The 18740-nt window shown below is 50.5% G+C and overlaps 1 protein-coding gene across 2 annotated transcripts in view; it reads left to right on the top strand.

Annotated features, from left to right (window-relative positions):
- The first annotated feature begins 15300 nt into the window (after window positions 1-15300).
- Tent4a (terminal nucleotidyltransferase 4A) overlaps window positions 15301-18740 on the top strand; it is a 33464-nt gene continuing 30024 nt past the window's right edge. For both annotated transcript variants that reach the window (XM_032894825.1, XM_032894824.1), the window contains exon 1: window positions 15301-15992. In XM_032894825.1, coding sequence (XP_032750716.1) covers window positions 15301-15992 — 692 coding nt within the window. The remainder of the gene's footprint in view (window positions 15993-18740) is intronic.

The following is an 18740-nucleotide window of genomic DNA, read 5'->3' as shown; positions in this document are numbered from 1 at the left end:
CCAATGCTACTATTCCCTCCCCAGCACCCGTGTGATTAACCCCAGTACTTCTCCTCTGTCCGTGCCATGAAGCTGTCCATGAGCTCCACCACTGTCAGGACCTAAAAAAGTCATTAATTTTCAAATACTCAAGCACGCAGTATTTGTGACCATCTTCCCACCCTCCCACCTCCATAGGAGAAAAAAAATGGGCATATTTCTCCAGTAACAACCTTATGCATGGTGCTCATGTCTGACTGCCAACAGCCTATACATTTTCAATAATAAAAATTAGCAATCTACTTAAGGAGAGTGTGCACAGTCACTGTGAAGCAATCACCATAATTCAAGACAGAATTTTTTAAATACATGAAGATAATGTTCATTTGTGTTGTAGACTTACATTAATTCTTAGATATTCAGTTGCAGTTAAATAAAATTGTTATAGATGCTAAAAGGTCATGTAATTCAATATATTTTAATTTATGAAACTACTGGAATTTTGTTTTGGATTTATATTAATATATTGATTTAAATTGAATTAATATTAATGTAGATAAATATATTTATGTTTATGTTGATTATTATAAAATTCTTATGTGCTTTATCTGAAATAACACATCAGCTGGGAAATATAATTTAAAAGATAATGTTCAACTTTGAGGTTTTTCCAGTTAATTAACATACTGAGATACTTATTTAAAATGTATTTTTTCGATCAAGAACTGAATAAGCAAGTCACTGGCACAGAACAGAAATCTTAGAGAGTCACTGCCATGTTCGACGATTCATTATATCACAGCCTCCATCAATCATAAGAAAAATGTTGAGACAAATTGCTGAATATTGAGAAAAATAAGATATACATGTTTTCCGTCCAATAAAACTCCAAAGCATCGAAGTTTTAAATGTAAGTCATAAAAGCCGACACTGGACATGAACTGTGTACTCAACAGGTGAGGAGTCGCTAAATATGACTCAGAATCGAAAGGGTGTTTGTTCCACAGGTTGCCCCCACCCCCTCCCGCTTCAGTCAGACTCATTCTTAAAATAAGTTAGAGCTTGTCAGCATCAAAATAGATCCCTTGTGTCAATCCAACAAGAAAATAAATAAAGCTGGGTGCTTGTGAAAAGGCTTTTGGGCCATTGCAGACAGGCCCTCATGCCTTACCCAGAAAACACTTGATCAAAGATGCTGGCCCACAAAGGGGTGTTGCATTTTGGCTTGAAGCTGCATCACCTTTGTGGTTGATCCTTGCGATCTAGGATGATTGTTTCAAAGTGTCATTTTTCCTTGAAAAGCTTCCTCTTGCCTTGACCTCTGAACACACAGGTCGCACAGGAAGCCTCATCACAGTCACATTGCAACAGACCTCATCAATAAACTGAGCTCGCCTTGGGAACATGAGTCTTTACTCTCTCTTAGCTGGCAATCCTAACCCAGGGTACTTTTACGTTTCTGACCCACAGGCTGAGAACCGTATGCACATTTATCCTCAAGTCCCTGACAAAACCAAACAAAATTATAAAACATAAAACAAAAAAACAGAGCTGGAGAGATGGCTCAGTGGTTAAGAACATTGGCTGCTCTTCCAGAGGTCCTGAGTTCAATTCCCAGCAACCACATGGTGGCTCACAACCATCTGTAATGGAATCTGATGTCCTCTTCTGATGTGTCTGAGAACAGCTACAATGTACTCACATACATTAAATAAATAAATAAATAAATAAATAAATAAAACAAACCATAATTTCCCCCAGAAATAGGCTCAAGTTGATTATAATATTTTTTCTCTCTGGGAATTATACTGGATTTTAGACATCAGAAGAGTTAAGAGCTCTTGTGGCTCAAATTTAATCCTGTCCAGTTTTTAAAAACATTAGCTAGTGGAATATAAACAATGTGTTAGCATTGGCAACAATTGCTGGAAGTATTTCTCAAAGCTTGCATTCTGAACGTGTGTCTCCCACGGCAGCGTGCTACGTCTTCTGGGAGCTTTGCAATGGATGCGATGCATTTGGAGTGGGCTTTCTCTCTTTCCTGAAATAATTTGAGAGCCACCCCAGGATTTCTCCCTCATTGTTTAGACTGTCACTCACCAAGCCTTCATTAACTACTAGCTTGTCACAACATCTGTCTGTACATTCCCTCCGGCACTCCAGGCGCATAAGCTCCTCTTTAGAAATTAGGTACAGGCGGCGAGGGTGGGTCTCTACTCTCTTCCACAGCCGGTGACTTCAGTAAGACGTGTGCCAGGACTGGCATCTCTGAAATGTGTTAAGAGCATTTCCTGAAAAGAAATAGCTTTCTTTGAAAAACACAGGCAAAGTTATTCTGTAACTTGTTGGTGAAAACAACCGCTAACCAACAAATACAATGTTGCTGAATGCCAGTCCTGCTGCAGGGGAGGTGACTTTTAGGCGGTTTTGCAGATGGAGATGGGGTCGACCTAAATGAAATGTGTCCTTTTACTGTTCCCTTCAAAGCTTGAAGCTTACAGATCTGGCTCTCTTTGTAGGCAATCCGGTTTTGCCTACTGATTTTCACTTATTGATTATCATTTCAGATGTGCATCAATACCTGCTCCTCCTCCAGGCCGGCCTCCATTTCATGGTGGGCTGGCTCTGGGCCTGCCAGTCTTGCCTTGGGTGGGTATGTATTCAATAGCAACTGGCTTGAAGAGTTTTCTGGTCCCCAGCCTTGGCCTTTCCAAATGAATGCTGCTTCTCTTTCTGTACTTTAGAGCTTTCCCCCAGGTTTTCTCTAGAACCTAATTGTTGCTAGTGAACTATCAGCTCCGGTAGAACTCCTAGAGATGCTTCCTGCAATCATGGGTTCCTGCCCCTACCTGAAGCACTAAGACAGAAAGAAGAGATCCAAAACAGAAGCCTGTGTTGACTGAGTTCAGGCCCTGTAAGTGGGCTGGTGAAGGGCCCAGAGTCCCAGAGGCCAGGTACTTGCTATGTGACAAAGCCTGGTAGTGCATGTGGGATATTCAGTAAGAAAGTGAACTATTAAATACTTCCATCTTTACTTAAGTAATTTGTGTAAGGCAATAAAAGAGTAAGTCAATATAATTCAAGACAGCAACTGGGGTCCTAGCACTCATTTTCTAATAGTGTCAGTCACTGTCACGGTGAGCACAGGTCTCTGTCTCCAATGCTTTAAAGGGCATGTAGCCAGGAGACCCAAGAAGGCATCTCAGAAGGAGCTGGGTCCATAAGGCTTGGGCTGTACCGGGGAAGGCAAAGACAAACTGAGGTGGGGAGCTTCCTGAAAGTGGGGTGTTCCTGATGGATTTGATACCACTAAATCCCAGACTCCAGCAAGTGGGTGAGCGCCTCTAACAAGGCCAGTCTGGGACTTGAAAGCCAGGTAGCTCTCAGATGCTAGTTCATTCATTCAGCTGCTGACACAAAAAAACCTGTGCCAGAGGAATCGGAGGGTGTTGTTCTGAGCCAAATATGAGGAACCGCAGCCCAGGCAGATGGCTTTGGTTGCTCTGAACGATGTGTTCTTTTGTGAAAGAAGTTACAAGAACGTCCATAGTCACAGAACAAAAGGACACAATAATTAGAGCATCCACCAGATACATGGTACAGACAAGTCTGCGGACTTTTATTTTCCAGTTTTCAGAGGTTATTGGATGACATTCATTCATTGATTTTGAGTTGGTGGTGGATTCTGAGTTGGTGGAAGGTAGTGATTTGGGCACGATTGGGTAAAGCATAGCCAAGTTTTACCTGACACACATAGATGTTAGGTCAAAGAGAGGTTCACGCTTAGTGAGTATGAAGGGCTCAAGATTGACTGCAATCTTCCATCATTCCACAATCTTGATGTTCTAACCAGTCATTCAGTCTGCAGGGCTGACTCTATGATTTCTTTCTAGATGTGGCTTTCTCAGGAAGCTTCAGATCATAGTCAACAGGGATGCTTGGCCAGTGTCCTCTGGGCTCTGGGTTGAGTTTGCCCGTGCAAGGATAGGGTTGGCTGTGTTCCTGCAGCTGCCCCCAGAGCCTGGCAGCCAGTGTAGAAACAGAAGTGAGTAAACTCACAGGAAACTAGCCACGGGTCAGGAACGAGGACAAAGAAGATGGCTTCTCAGCGCATAGCTAGCCAGGTATTAAGTCTGAGTGGGACCAAAGAAGAGCAGCTCACAGGCAGAGAGGGCACTGTCCTGTGGTATGGAAGCAGGATGCTGCCATGAGGCTGAAGGGGTTCAAGGTGAGTGTGGTAGTGTACCAAAGAGGCGATGGCATGTCTGCACACTGGAGAGGGAGCCAACAAAGGAGGAGAGGGCGGAACCTAAACAGAGAGCTCCTAGGAAGGACTGTAGTCAGATTCTGGAACATGGACAGCGAGGAAGAGGCTGTGCAAAAACAAAGCCACTCTAAAGGACGAAGGGTCCTTACACTGTGCAATGATAGCCTGTGCCAACAGGGCCTCTCACCACCATTGTGTAGAAACTCCCATGACAGAGAATTGGATGAGAACCTAAAGTTCACGCCCCTGAGCTGGCTCCGTGTCTTTACTGCCCACCCTGCGGCAGTGTGGAGACTACGCACAGCCTTGAATACCTGTCCTGTGGAGTTGCCTTGTGTGAGCCCACAGACACAGGCGTGGTGTTAAGAGAGCTCTGGGGGTGTCAGATCTGAGTTCTCATCGGGCTTTCTGAAGTAAGGTGTCACTGGGGCAGATTCCTGCCCTCCCTTGCTGGGATATCAGTACCCAACTCATGGCAAAGCATGTGGCTTCATGGCCTGAATAATAAGTCGCAGGAGGATAAATTTATCTAAGATAGATAGTAACCCACAAAGACAAGGTGAGATTTTGAGTCTTGATTCCTTTTCCTTATTTCCAAACAAGTTGGGGTCAGAACATCCATTAGTTTTAGATACTTTTACGATAAAAAGCCACAGACCGGTTAATGGCTGCATTTAAAGACAGCCAGATCGAGGCACGAAGAATCTGGCAAGCACCAACTTGGAGCACTGTTTGTTTGTTTGGTCAGCAGAGAGACAGCCAGCCACAGGGACCCGGCACTTGTGGAAGTTCTGTCCATGGAGGAGAGAGTTTCCCTCTGCTGCTGCTTGATCTCTGCCAGAGGATCACACCCCACACCCCACACCCCACACCCCACACCCCACATCATGAGGTTCACAGTGCTTCCTTGGGCTTGCCGCCATCCATGAGACCCGAAGTGAGGTAACACCTTATCCCTGTGATATGTGGGAGGCCTACACTTGACCACCATTGCCATGAGACTGAGGAGGGCTGCTAACCTGGTCTCCGATCCTGAATGGGCGTACTTGGAGTGAGTGGAACCAGAGGGAAGAGGCAGCATTCTGTGTCATGCTTTCTGATCAGCCGGCGAGACGGGGTGGGGGTTGGGGGTGTTGCTCTCTATATCGGAAATGGGCAAAAGTCAATTTACCATGGCCCTCGTATTGTAACACAGAGCAGGGATTTCAAAGCATGCTTTAAGCCAGTTGTGCTTTGTCAAACACACTGGCCACCCCCTAGAAAGGCGAGGAACTCCTGCTGTACCGGGTGCTACCCCAACCCTCAGCCCACATCCTTCTACAGTGCGTGTACCAAGATCTTAGAAAACAGCCCAGAACTCCTTGTGGGACTGACATACTCCTAAAGGCACTGATGTCCTTCAGTGCCAACTCAAGACATAGGAGTGATGGCAGCAGGCCCTCTGCTCTCAGGGGAGTTTGCCTAAGCACTGTCCCCTGTTATTTCTCTGCTGGAGGTAAAATGCCATTCTCCCAGTGAGTGTCTGTGAGGGTGGCCCCGAAATGAACAAAACTGATCATTCTACAAAACTCAGGTCCCCGTGGGCTGGAGCACCACGCATGTTCAATCTGCTTGCTCTGTATTCTATCACATGCACTGTGGGGCCGGGCTTTGGCCACCATTAGTTCAAGGACTAAAGTTTAGAAAGCAGGTGAAATTCAGAAGAAAAATCCAGGAGGAAGGAGGCCTGTTGGCAACCGGCAGCCCATGCATACTCTGAGGAGATTGCTAGTCATGGCCAAGCTTCAGAGGCATTTGATGTCCCCTGGAACATCACTGCAGGCAAGGCTTTGAGCCCAGCCTTGGTCTGTCTGTGTCTGGAGCTGGGGGAGGGGTGGTGGTGTGGCTCCCGGGCAGCCAGTGGGCCGCGCCAGGCCTTGCCGTCATGAGGAAAGAATCTGCAGGTCTGTAAAACAACTCGCTATTTTTAGGCCTTAGTGGGTCTGAGCCAGTTCCCCAGTGTAGTAGGGCCCACATATTTTACTGAATAGAACTTTGAAAAGTTATAACACAGGTCTCAGACCAACTCAGAAACTTCAGGGGGTTGAAGGGCCACGTGGCTAATTCATGAAGACAAAGGCACAGACCATGGCTGCCCTTTGTTCTCTCAGATTGCTCCCCTAGTATATCCCCCTTCAGCATGTGGCTCACCTAGTGCCATCCACTAACTGTGAGTCTTCCTGCATGTGCTCCCGGCAAGGAGAGCCTGGCAACAGTGCTCAGAGGTGGCTGTCATGTCAACTAGCTCACAGCACCTCCCATGTAGGGGGCATCTCCCGCTCTCCTTGTGTGCAGTAAATCAGGAAAACGACCTCCGACCGTCACTAAACCCAAATCCGAGAAGCTCTTCTCTCTGTCCAACTCCTCCAAGAGACCTGGTAGCTCTCTTTTAAAATGTGTGCTGCCTGCGGCTACTTGTCTTTGTGGCCACTCCACACAGTCCTTCCCAGGGCCTGGCATGCCTCCACAGCCTGCTCCTTTCCACCCGGCATACTGAATGTCCCTCTAGAGAAGGCCAGTTTAATCCAAGTGCCTGGCTCAGAGTTCTCCAGGCCTGACTTGTTACTCTGGGGTAAGAAAGCACGGTCTGTGACATGGCACTCAAGGTGGCTTCCCTCTGGGGGTCTCCCAGCTAGTCTTCTCTTGCCTTGGTAAACACCATGGACAAGAGCTAATAACTCAGCTGAGGGACAAGGCGGCTCATGGTAAGCACATAAGAGGCTGTCCCATGTTTAAGGCCATCGTGGGCCAGCTAAGAGGGTGGGACAAGAATATAGAACAACTCGAGAAGTAGAAATGAAGAGCTCTCTTTAAAGCTGGAAGGGGGGGAAGAACTAGTCTGATCTGGAAGTGGGGGGCAAGGTGTGGGTCTACCTGCTGTCTTTTTGCTTCACTCAGAGGAAGAGGCCCAGAGGAGCCTGGGAGGCTTGGAGGAAAACCCAGATTCTTAAGGGAATCACAGAGGAGTAAGAGTTGTGAATCCCTTACATTTTCATATATAATCTTAGGTGTGAGTGGCCAGGTTCGGCCATCCTTCCCTGAAGATTTGGGGTGTGAGGTCAGAGACCTCAAATTCCCCAAGGCTGTATGACCAAGCACAGAGTTGAAAGTTGGGAAACTGGCCCCACGGGCCCTGGTGCTCATTGAGTCATGAGGGGCTACTTGCCCTGTTTACAGACTTGGCTCCCATGGGAGTGCTGTGCATTTTCCCTGGGGTGGACAAGTTGGGTTTCCTCACCTAGGCTTCCGACCTAGGCAGAGAGTGGGGTCTCTGCTTACTGAATCCTGGCACCTGAGGTAGTAGTGAGGTGTAGCACTGGGGCTACCCTGAGACGTGATGATCTCAGCCGGGAGATGTTGCCAACTTGGCTGATTAGGTTGCAGGAAGTGTCCCAGGGCAGCCCATGAGGTGCAACACTGGCACTCAGTGATCACTTCCTGTTTCCTCAGACTACAACCAGGAGGGACGGGGAGGAGATGTGGAAGAAATATGGGAAAGCACGGAGGCTCCTACTTCATCTGTTATCTGTCCTCTGCACTGTAGAGTCTTGTCACTCCGAGAGATAAAAGGTGCCAGCTAGGGACACTGACATTTAGGGTCACGTGCTCCATGGTGCTTCTGCCAGCCCGTGTCCTCCCAGCAGCGATGGCTCCCGTGTTCACATCTGAGCCTTCCTGCTCTAGTCCCTTCAGCAGAAACCTGCAGCTCTCAGCACCCCTCTCTCCTGCCCCCACACTGAGTCCACCGTGGATCCTGTTCCTCTACCTCCACTATGCAACTGCCAGTCCTTGTTGCTTATGTTCTGGCATAGCAAGACCAATTCCAGAATGTTCCCAAGTTCTGGATGCAAGAGCTGTGCTGACCACTCCTGGTCAGGCCTCTCAGGCTCTTGCAGGACCCTCTCCATTTCTCTCTCCTCGGCTGGCACTCCACAGGAAAGCGGAGGGCTCTCAGGTCCAGACGGATGGCAATGTTGGGGTGACACCTGGCTTTTTGAGTGGGTGGATGACCCTGAGCCCCCACCCCCATTCAGTTCTGTGGATTGAGAGCTGGTCTGCCTCGCCTGGCTGAGGTCACGGACAGGAGAGACAGACGCTGGCTTCTAGCAGCTTTTGTTTCCTTCGGTGTTTGAAAGCAGTCAGTTGGAGCAGCAGCAGGCAGGAAGCAGGTATCACTGACTTTACCATTTCCATGCAAGTCTCAGGTATTTGGGTCTTGGGCACTGTTGCTGTAGTTGGTTGGCTACGGTGACATGTGTTCCCCCTACTTCCTCAAAGCGCTGGATTCTCGAAACACACACACACACACACACACACACACACACACACACACACACACACGCCACGCAGCCTTATATTTAATAAGTCTTAATCAGCTCAATGGCTGGGCCACTCCCAAACTTCCACGTTGCTGACCCCTCCTCTCTGACACTCCCGAGTTATTACTTACTAAAATCTATATTCCATCTTTGCTATCCTAGACCCAATGGGAGAGGGGGCTCTGGGGCTACTCTTCCCTAGTTCTTAACATGATTGGCATGTCTTTTCTTCTGCTGCTTTCAAGCCTACATCTTATCCCTTTCCTGGCATGGTGAACCTCCTCTCTCTCTCCTGTGTTTCTTGCCCGGAAATCCTAAAAGTCCTACCTCTGTCTCCCTGCCCAGCCATTGGCTGCCGGTAACTTTATTTACTAATCACAGCTAACTGAGGGAAGGGCCCCTCAGTGTCTTGATGCAGACATGTGAATTCCAGTGTAAGTTGGGGGAATCTAATCAATATAACACAAGCAATAAACCAAATCCACAACAGGGCACAGCCAGTGTTAAGAGCTTTGGGTCTAAGCCCCTTGGACTTGATGCAAGCTCTCTTCTCTAGCTGTTTATGTTTATAACCTGTGCAGTCACTGTCTTTCTGTTTCCTGTTGTTCTCCTGTCCTCCTGTCTGTCCTGACTGCTCTTGAACTGTTCAGCTCTCCCTCGGTTGTCAGTGGCTGCTGCCAGGACTCGTTTGCTGTCTCTGGTAAAAAGCATACCAGAGTCAGGATGTGGCTTGGGTGCCTGCCATTTCTTAGGGGCTGAGGTACCCAGGAGGCAGATGGGAACTGGGCATCAGGTACAGTTAGGATCATCAAGCACAATCATCTCCTCCTGTAAGAGGTCAGTGGGTTGCCACCCTGGTAACACAATGGAGATTCAGGCTTGAGGGTCTGACTGCAGGTATGCCCAGGCCACTGCTGATCGGAGACACATCAAGGCCAGCTGCCAGTTGGCACCCTAGTTCCTCCTGTTAATGTCTGCATCACTGTTGTCACTCTCTGCTGATCCTGTCAGTAGTTCAGTGTGTTCTACTGAAAGCAGGACAGACCAGTCAAGAGAAATATTCGCTGTAGCTGATGTTGCAACATCGTGAGAGGTGGCAGAGGGCTTCCTAGCCAACTCACTAGGAGTCTAAGCAGTCTTCTTACATGGCCTGAGAAGGGAGACCGATAACTAGCCATTTGCTTTCAACCAATCGTGGTTATTAGGAACTGTGTTTCCGACCAATCACAGGCCTTGCTACAGACTATAGTCTTCCCTCTAGTAGGGGACATTTTTCCACTCTGCAAGGTAAGAATGGTTTGAGGAGGCTTGTTACCACAAGCCTGGTACAGACTGAAACAGCCTCCCAGAGCCAGGGTGTCATCCGTAGTCTTTCACAGTTATTTCAAGGTGTCCATGGCATGTTCAAAATGGCTGATGCTGGCACGAGCCTAATCCTGCTGGCTGTTAAAAAGGGACAGGCTTTTTACTCAGGGCAGACTAGTAATAAGACAGAGCTCTACATCTAATAAAGAAGTCAAGTTGCCCTACTCTAGTGGCCTGTGGTCTGTCTCAGCTGAGCCCTGCACACTGTGTTCAAATCCTTGTCTGACTGGGTAGAACTGAGCCCTTCTCCCCAAACACATCCTGAATGACTCAATAGAGCAAAGCCCCCTTTTCCATACCCTAGATCCCTGGATAAGGAGGTATAGTTTAAGTCCCGTCTCTTTCACATAGGTCTCTGGATATTCAAATCCCCAGGTGGCTGTGTGGATACCTCCTGCCTACAGCCCTTGTTCATCTTGGACACACACTGATAGGGTTGTGTCAGAATCAGGACATCCCATTCCAGCTTGAGATTACTCCCTACAACAGCCTTGTTTACTGACCCTAACTAAACCCTGCACCCATTACTGACTTTCTTCATCACCCTTTCCTTCTGTCCTTACTCTCATGCCCCAACCGGTAAGGCACAGTCAGACTGAGTCGTCCTAGGAATAGGGTCTCTGCTGTGCCACATCATGACACTTGGTCCCCTATACCTGTCAGCACACGCGTGCTGGGCCATGACAAGAAGTCAGAAGGTTGCATCCTCCTGCTGGAGCTACTTCAAGGATGACTGGAAGGCTAGGTTTTGTTAGAACATGCTTCCAGGCTCATGTGGTTGTGTACCCTGGGTCTGCACTTCCTTCCCACAAGCACATTCCTCTTTGCTAGCAGATCCCCCTTTGTCATTTGGGCCTCTACCCAAGCCTGGTACAAGCCATGACTCTCTCAGGCTTTGCCTTATTTCTTGGTCTCTCTGGCAGTTAAGAATGGCTATAATTATGGCTAGTTCATCAGTATGACTTAAGAAAAAAAATGTAGAAAGGTTTTCTTAGAAAATTATCACCTTTCTGACAAAAGAGGCCACACGAAGTAGACAGTGCCCGTTACTTCTCCATCACTCCTCCTGTGGACGGACGTGAGGGCTCGGTTGGACACCTATCAGTAAAAGTCTGAGGCTGACAGGTAGGTTGGCTTGCACATGTAGGGTGCTGTGCCAGTATACCACCAGGCTGCTATCTTGGGGCTTCTAATAATCAGAGCAAAAGAACCTGATTTCCTGTTTAGGCCTCTGTTGTAGGTTGCAGAATGTCCTCTCAAATTTCCCACCCTCCAGAACCTTGGACCATGACCTTGTTTGGAAACAGTGGTCCTGACAGATATAAAATGGTTAGGGATCCTGAGATGAGCTCACCCTGGATTCAAAGTGGCTCCTAAAGTCAATGATTTGTGTTCTCATAAGACGTGGCTCTGTGGTCAAGAGTGCTTCTACCTCCTCAGCTCACTCCAGGGCAGGAATTAGCAGTAGGGGCCGATCTCTGTCTCCATGAAAGGGCACTTAGATTGTTGTAACTGGGAGATTCTGGTCCCTGCCCTGTGTTCAGTACCTGCACAGTTTCCACGTGGGAGAGCCAAGAGATTCTAACACGAGTTTAGTCTCCAGCATCCACACTGGCTGGCACACAACCATCTGTAATTCCAGTTCCACAATATCCAACACCCTCTTCTGGGTGCATGTATGCAGTGCACAAACTCACACAGGCACACAGACCACATACACATAAGAAATAAATATACCATGTTTAATATATAAACATATATATTTATGTAAAATATACCATGTGTGTGACTGTGGCATCTTCCATTAAGGTAAAAGACTATATACTCAGACCCACTGTTTCTACTGAGATCATATCTGTCACTTGGGTTCACAGTGTGTTGAGAAATAATGAATGCCATCTCCCACTTATGCATTTATGCTTGTTTCTTGTCCTCTGTAGCCACACTGAGAACAAGCCAGGGCAGCTTGTTGCATAAGGAAGCGAGTGCATGAGGTAGACAGCCTTTGCCCTGGCTGCCTGCCAGCCAACTGTCAGCTGTATGAGTGTGGCCCTCTGGGAAAGCCCACCTTTGGCTGTCCTGCCAGATGACTTACACCAAGATTATCTGTGTGTGATCTCAGCGGAACCACTCAGTTGGTAGGCTGACTTTGAGAAGAACCAAACACTATTTTGCCATTGGGGTTGAGGGCAGCCTGCTATTCAACAGTAGCTGAGTGAGATGCCTGGGAGCCTAGTTCTAGATTTTCAGACTTCACTGTGTGAGCCCTTCAAGCCTCGAAGAGAAAGCGTTGGGCTCTTTCTCTGTAGAAACTAAAGAGAGTGATCTCTCTGCTCGGGGTTTTAAGGACTGAGTTTTACTCTCAGCATCAAGAGCTAATACTGCTTTCTACGGCAGGAGCTGGGCCAGCAGCTAAGAGCACCTGCTGCTCTTGCAGAGGACCTGGGTTAGGTTCCCAGCATCCGCACTGTAGCTCACCATACATAGCTCCAGTTCCAGGGGATCAGGCACTATCCTGTGGTTTCCATGGTCACCAGGCACACATGCAGTACACTTACAATATATGTATACAAATGCTTAGTTATGCACATAAAATAAAAAACCAATAAATCTCAAAAGAAAGGAATGCATGGCTTCTGATTTAAGTAAAACATTTGTGATCAAATATTTAACAAAACATTTGCTCTAATTACAAAGACTTGTGTAGTGGCTTATTAATCAAAGGAGGGTGTTAGCTAGAAAAGACAGAGCACAAGACTTTTATGAAGAAAAAACAAACCCACAGTAAAGCACTCTGAGAAGGTATTGACAGCACAGATGACAGACCTGGAAGCTGGCAAGGGGACTCGGTGTTCATGGCCATTCTGCTAACACTGGTGGGAGGCCTTACCCTCTGTGCTACACTATCCTAGAACTGATGTCCAGCAGAGAAGAGGACAAACCTATCTCTCCTTGGGGACCTGCCATTTGGCAAAGTAGAGGGCACACAGAAAAACTATGTATTAGATGGTGTAGTTGGTGAAATCAAAGCATGTTGAAGCCCCTATCCTGGGTGCCTGGATAGCTTTATAGGGAAACAACTTCACAGATTATCTCAGGTTATGGTGACATTGTTAGTGTGTGCCCAATCAAACATAACAGGCGTCCTAAGAAAAGAGACAGACAGAACAAAAGTGTCATGCAATAATGGAGACAGGCTAGTGGTGTGGTTGAGCAAGCAGTGCCAAGGATGGCCAAGGACAACAGAGACCTGGGGGAAAGCAGGAAGGAGGGCTGACTTGCCTTCTACAAACCTGAGACGACGTGGCTGCTGACATCCCAATGTCAGATTTCCAGTCTCCAGAACCGGGAAGGAACAAACTTGGTTTCTGGGCTCCTGATCAGTAAAGTTAGGGAACAAAATGGGATAAGCCGAAGATGAAGTATTTAGTGTAAGCCGGGCCACTTGGAAGTCCTTAAGATGTGAAAAGGGCAAGGAGGGATCATGTATGTCTGGGGAAGGTCGTGCCGACGAGCTGTAGAAGCTCTGGGGTAGGAGTGTGCCTCACACTTGCTGCTGGTGCAAATGAGGTTATGGGACAATCTGGAGAAAAGGAGGGAAGGTGAGGTGGAGTCTGGCAGGTTAGCAGGGCTGTTACATTTTGATCAGCGAGAGAGTAAGCTCCTGTTAAGATTCTGAAGTGATAGACAATTTGATTTCTTACAAGTTGACAACTTAAATATGGCTGCACATGTGTGGACTTATCAAACGCTGGAATCACCTGCTGTGTGGTTAAAATCTAAAGGGGTCAAGGATGAAATACGGGAAAACCACTGGGAAACACAATTTAAAAACAGACCGAAGACAGAGGTGATTGGAAGGAGAGGAGAGGCAATAGTTTGGCTTTGGAAGCTCCTGGCAGTAGCAGAGCCAAGAGGGCAGAGGGATGGAGGGCAAAGACTCTGAAGCACTTTTGCCCCAATCCATTAAACGTTGAGTTCAAATTAACAATTCTTTTCCTTTCCTGTAGTATTTAACACAACACTCTTTGGGGCTGGGTTTCAGGGCCTGCTTGTACTGTTTGCAATTGTCCTGCCTCGGCCTCCCAAACGCTGGAATTACAGGCACTTGTGACCACGCCAGGCTTAATGCACAGGCTCTACTCATTAGCTGTGATCTCCACATATACCGGTGGTCAGAAAACGCCAGAGACGATAAACATTCATTCGCATTAACACCACTGACTGAAAGCAGTCAGCACGCAACATGGTCCTTTCTTCCACCTTAGTGAGGTATCAGGGCCAAGTACTTCATAAGGTTTGCTCCAGGAGAGAAGCAGCTCCGTCATGCTGAAAATTAGCGGAGCCCGGGTGCAGGGGCCCAAGTGCCGCACAGGCAGAGCGTGCACCTGCTGGGTTGGACCCGCACACCAAACGCACAGGACATTGGAGCTGCTTCCGACTTCACGGGCCGCGTGGCCCGCGTGCTAAAGCAGGCGCACTGGTGGAGCACTGGGCCAGCGACGGGCCACGTGGGACCGGCTCTGCCCCGTCACTCGACTGCACAGAACAAGCGAGGAGACGGCGGGAGGGCGGCGGCTCGACCCGCAGCCCAAGCCCAGCGCAGTCGCAGCGGTTTCGTTTTCCCAGCTTGCCGGCGACCGCAGCACGCCAGCCGGCGCGGAAACTTCCACCCGGCTCCCTGGCGTTTCTGCGCACGCGCGGCGCGGCCCACACAACGCTTACCCGCACCCCGCCCCCTCCGGCCCCGCCCTGTCTGTCTGGTCTGCAAGCGCCCGCGCCGCCGTCTCTCCGCGGCCGACTAGAACGTGTAGTGCGCAAGCGCGGTAACCAAGGCGGCGCTGTCTAGTGAGGATTTGAAATCCCCGCGCGTGCGCATTGCGTCGCGGCCCGCGAGGGAGGCCGCGCCCCCGCCCCGCCGCCCCCGCGCCGCCTCCCCGCCCCTCATTGGAGCGGAGGCGGCGGCCCCCATCCCTCTCCCTGCCCGGCCGCCGCCGAGGGCGTCTTTCCGCCGCCGCGCGGCAGGAGCACCGTGACTGACTGACGGCCCGGCGCTCTGGGCCCGCCCCCTCGGCCGGTCGCCGCCCCTCCGATGGCCTCTCCCCGCCGCCCGCACGCTACGCCGCCGCCGCCGCGGCCCCCTCGCCCTCCCGCGCCGCCTGAGCCATCCGGATCGTAGCTGCGCCGCGCGCCCCACCGAGCGCCGCCCGCGCCCATCCGCGCGCACCGGGCGCGGCCCAGGCCCGTCCGTCCGTCCGTCGTCCGCGCGCCGGCCCGGGCGCGGCGGGGGGGGGGCGCGGCGGGCGGCGCAGGCCCCGGGGCGGCGCGTGGATGGATCCGCGCGTGGCCTGGATCCAGCCCGAGCAGAAGGGGCCGGCCAATGCCCTGTGGATGCAGATCTGGGAGACCTCGCAGGGCGTGGGCCGCGGTGGCTCCGGCTTCGCGTCCTACTTCTGCCTCAACTCGCCGGCGCTGGACACGGCGGCCGCGCCCGGGGCGGCGGGGCGCGCAGCACCAGCAGCAGGAGGCCCGGGGCCGGCACCCGCCGCCTCGTCCCCGCCGCCCGCACAGGGCCCCGCCGCGCTGCCCCCGGCGCTGCTGACCGCGCTCGGGCCCGCGGCAGACGGCGCGCGGCGCCTGCACAAGTCCCCGTCGCTGTCGTCGTCGTCTTCGTCGTCGTCCAACGCCGAGTCGGGCACCGAGAGTCCCGGCTGCTCGTCGTCGTCCTCCAGCAGCACCTCGCTCGGCCGCGCCGGCAGCGGCCGCACCTTCTTCAGCTTCGCCGACGGCGCTGCCCACGCGCACCCGGGCCCACGCGGCCCCACGCCCGCCGGCTCGCCGCCGCAGCACCAGTTCCACCCGGGCCGGCGGAAACGCGAGAACAAGGCCAGCACGTACGGCCTCAACTACCTACTGTCCGGCAGCCGCGCGGCCACGCTGAGCGGAGGGGGCGGCCCCGGGGCCCAGGCGGCGCGGCCCGGCACGCCGTGGAAGAGCCGTGCGTACAGCCCAGGCATCCAGGGGTGAGTGCGCCCGAGACGCGGGGCTGCCAGCGTAGCGGGCACTTTAAAAACTCCGTTAGATCAAGATCTACCAGGCCGCGATTGACAGTTCGGGATGGAGGCCTGGGGCTAGACTAGAAAGCGGCTCCTTTCTTTCTTCCCCTCCAGGGCAGGGAAGCGAGTGGGAAGTGTATGCCGGTGTTCTTTCCTGTAGGCTAAATCGTGTATTTTAGTGAGGTTGATGGTAAAAATTTTTGGTTCCTATTTTGAGACAGTAGGTTTTTGGTAGTGGTGCAGTTTAGCCATCAAGTGTGGTTTAGAAGTGGGGTCGGAGGTTTCCTAGTACGTTTTAATTTTGGGCAGACGGTCACAGAAGGACCATCACCTGGGTTTCCTGAAAACCACCTACTAGCACTCAGAATTTTTTCCTGTGTACTCACAGGAAGGTGTCATTTTCATTTAAAAATTTTCCACACATCCCAGAGGACCTTAGAGGTTTAATGTCCCCAATGACAGCAAGATGGGGGTGTTGGTCTGGAATTGCCCCAGGTGAGACTGCTCTAGTGTGAAGCTCTTCATTCAACCCATTGACTCTTCGGAACATCTAGAAACCAAACAGTCGTTTGTAGTCTCAAGACTGGTGAGCTTGGTTTGTCTGAGTTCCTGCAGCTCTAACGGGCATCTAAGCCCCCATCAGGCCTTCTCAGGGAGCTATCCCCAGTTTAAGTCCACCGGATGGTTGCTAGGCCCTGGTACTCTTTTGACTTCTTAGGGAGATGTTTGTGGTTGGCGGTCTGTGGGAACACTGATACTCTTTAAGGTGGGAATGTTACATAGAAACAATTGTCCACTCTGCAACTTGTTTCACCTACGTTAGATTGGGATTCTTGTGCATGCACTACAGACCCAGGAGGATCCTAGTTTCTTCTGCTGTTTCTCCACAGTGCTTGCTTGTAGAACTTTCTGAGGCAGGTGTGGAGGAACAGATTGTGTGTATCAGTGGACCTTAAGGGAGGTTTCTGGATTGTTACATAACTGTAATGAACATGGTGTCTGCCGTGAGACAGGGCCTGACCCATGACAGAGTTCCACGTGTGTACTTAAGCACCAGCAGCTTATCTGCCCCTGGGTGAGAGTTGTGTCCCTTGAAGTGGTCTCTCTGGTGGTATGTAAGCTGGTCAGCCTCTGTGTGTTCTTCTGTGGTTTTGTTAGTATGTGTGCCTCTGTGGGCTAGGTGTGTTTTTAGAGTCTGGGGTGCAGTTGGCATGGGTGGCATGTAGTTCTCTTGAAACCCCAAACCTGGTCCTTTCTTTAAATACGCTTCCTGGTACAGATGAACATTACTACCTAGGTATTCATACTTGGCTCCTGTCACCCCACTCCCACCCAAGTCTATAGTCCTTGATTAGATGCTGTCCCTGGAGCCTGGGTGTCTATATTTCAAGCACATTGTAACATCTCTGGAGGAGGGCACTCAGGCAGTCAAAGACTGGGGTCTTCTGGGCACTGTGTCCTTCATTGTCAGCATTGTCAGTGCAATGAGGTTCTCCTAGCCCTAACTTTCACAACCATTACTTTCCCCAACCCCAAGAGAGATGATGGCCTGAACTCAGTGGTTACTCTTCTTGCCTGAGCTCTGCCTCAGATCCCCATTTGTTCACTTTGGGGCACTATGGTACAGGTCTTAAGAGGGCTGGCTCAGAAACCAGCTGAGAGTTTGGCCTGGGATGCTGCCCACATACCTTTCCCATGCCTGGTGACTCTTCCTTGTCTGTCTAGGTGGCATGTGTCATGATTTTGTTGAATGGTGAATCCTGGAGGAGGAGCTTGCTAGCTAGCTTGGCAGGTGTGTGTAAGAGGGTAGGGTGCCTCTGTCTGTTTCCTACTGTGATGGACCTCTCAGAGGGGTTGCGGAGGAGTTAGTAAACCGGGGGTCAGAAGAGCTGGGCCTATGTGTTAACAGTAAAGGTGGCTCCATTACTGCTTCTATGTGGTTGGTTGGTCTTCCATGAACTGACCTTGGGATGGCAAGAAAGGGACCTGTCTAAAGCTAGTCTTCTGCTGTGTGGGGCAGGCACCAAGCCTTCCTCTGTGGCTTAGCAAGAGACACGAGTTAGCTTGAGTGTGGCCCCAGTTAACAGTGAGGGGCTGTTAGTGAGAGGCGCTGAGCTTTCCTTCTTCCTTGGGGATATGCCTTTCAGAGGGACTCTGCCGACCTCCAGAAAGGACTAGTGGTTTTCTGGTGGGGTGAGAGTCTGGGTCTATGCCTGGTGGACACGTGGCACCTGCGCCATTCAGCTCTCTCTGGGAGGAGTCTGCCCTTGGAAACTGCTTGTTGGCTTGGCCTCCTGAAACTGCTCAACTGCAAGCACATCCTGGGTAGGATGAAGAAAACGGAAAGAGGACAGGGCTTAGTGTATGAGTATAGGAAGCTACCCTGAGCATAGCCCTGAAATCTTTGTAAGCTTTGAAACGTGGTATGCATAATGTCAGACGTGCCCTCTGCATGAGCTTCTTGCTTAGAGATGGAGGCAGGTATGGGCAGGCTCTATGGGTCCTCCCTTCTCCTTTTCAACTCACTGTGCCTTCTGAGTCCTCAACTCAAAGTATGATTCCTCTGTCCTGGTCAGTCTTCAATGGCTTTAGAAGCTGCTTCAGGTTAAATGTAAAGAACAGAGCCCTGGAAGTGAGGATGGAGTGCCATCCTCACCCATTTAGCGAAATCCTTACTGGTGTCTTCCAGCAGGAGTGCAGTTGGACATGGGAAGG

This window comes from Rattus rattus, chromosome 2, assembly GCF_011064425.1.
Source record: "Rattus rattus isolate New Zealand chromosome 2, Rrattus_CSIRO_v1, whole genome shotgun sequence".
NCBI lineage: Eukaryota > Metazoa > Chordata > Mammalia > Rodentia > Muridae > Rattus > Rattus rattus.
Note: the sequence above shows the minus strand (reverse complement) of the source record. Positions and strands in the feature narration are given on the sequence as shown.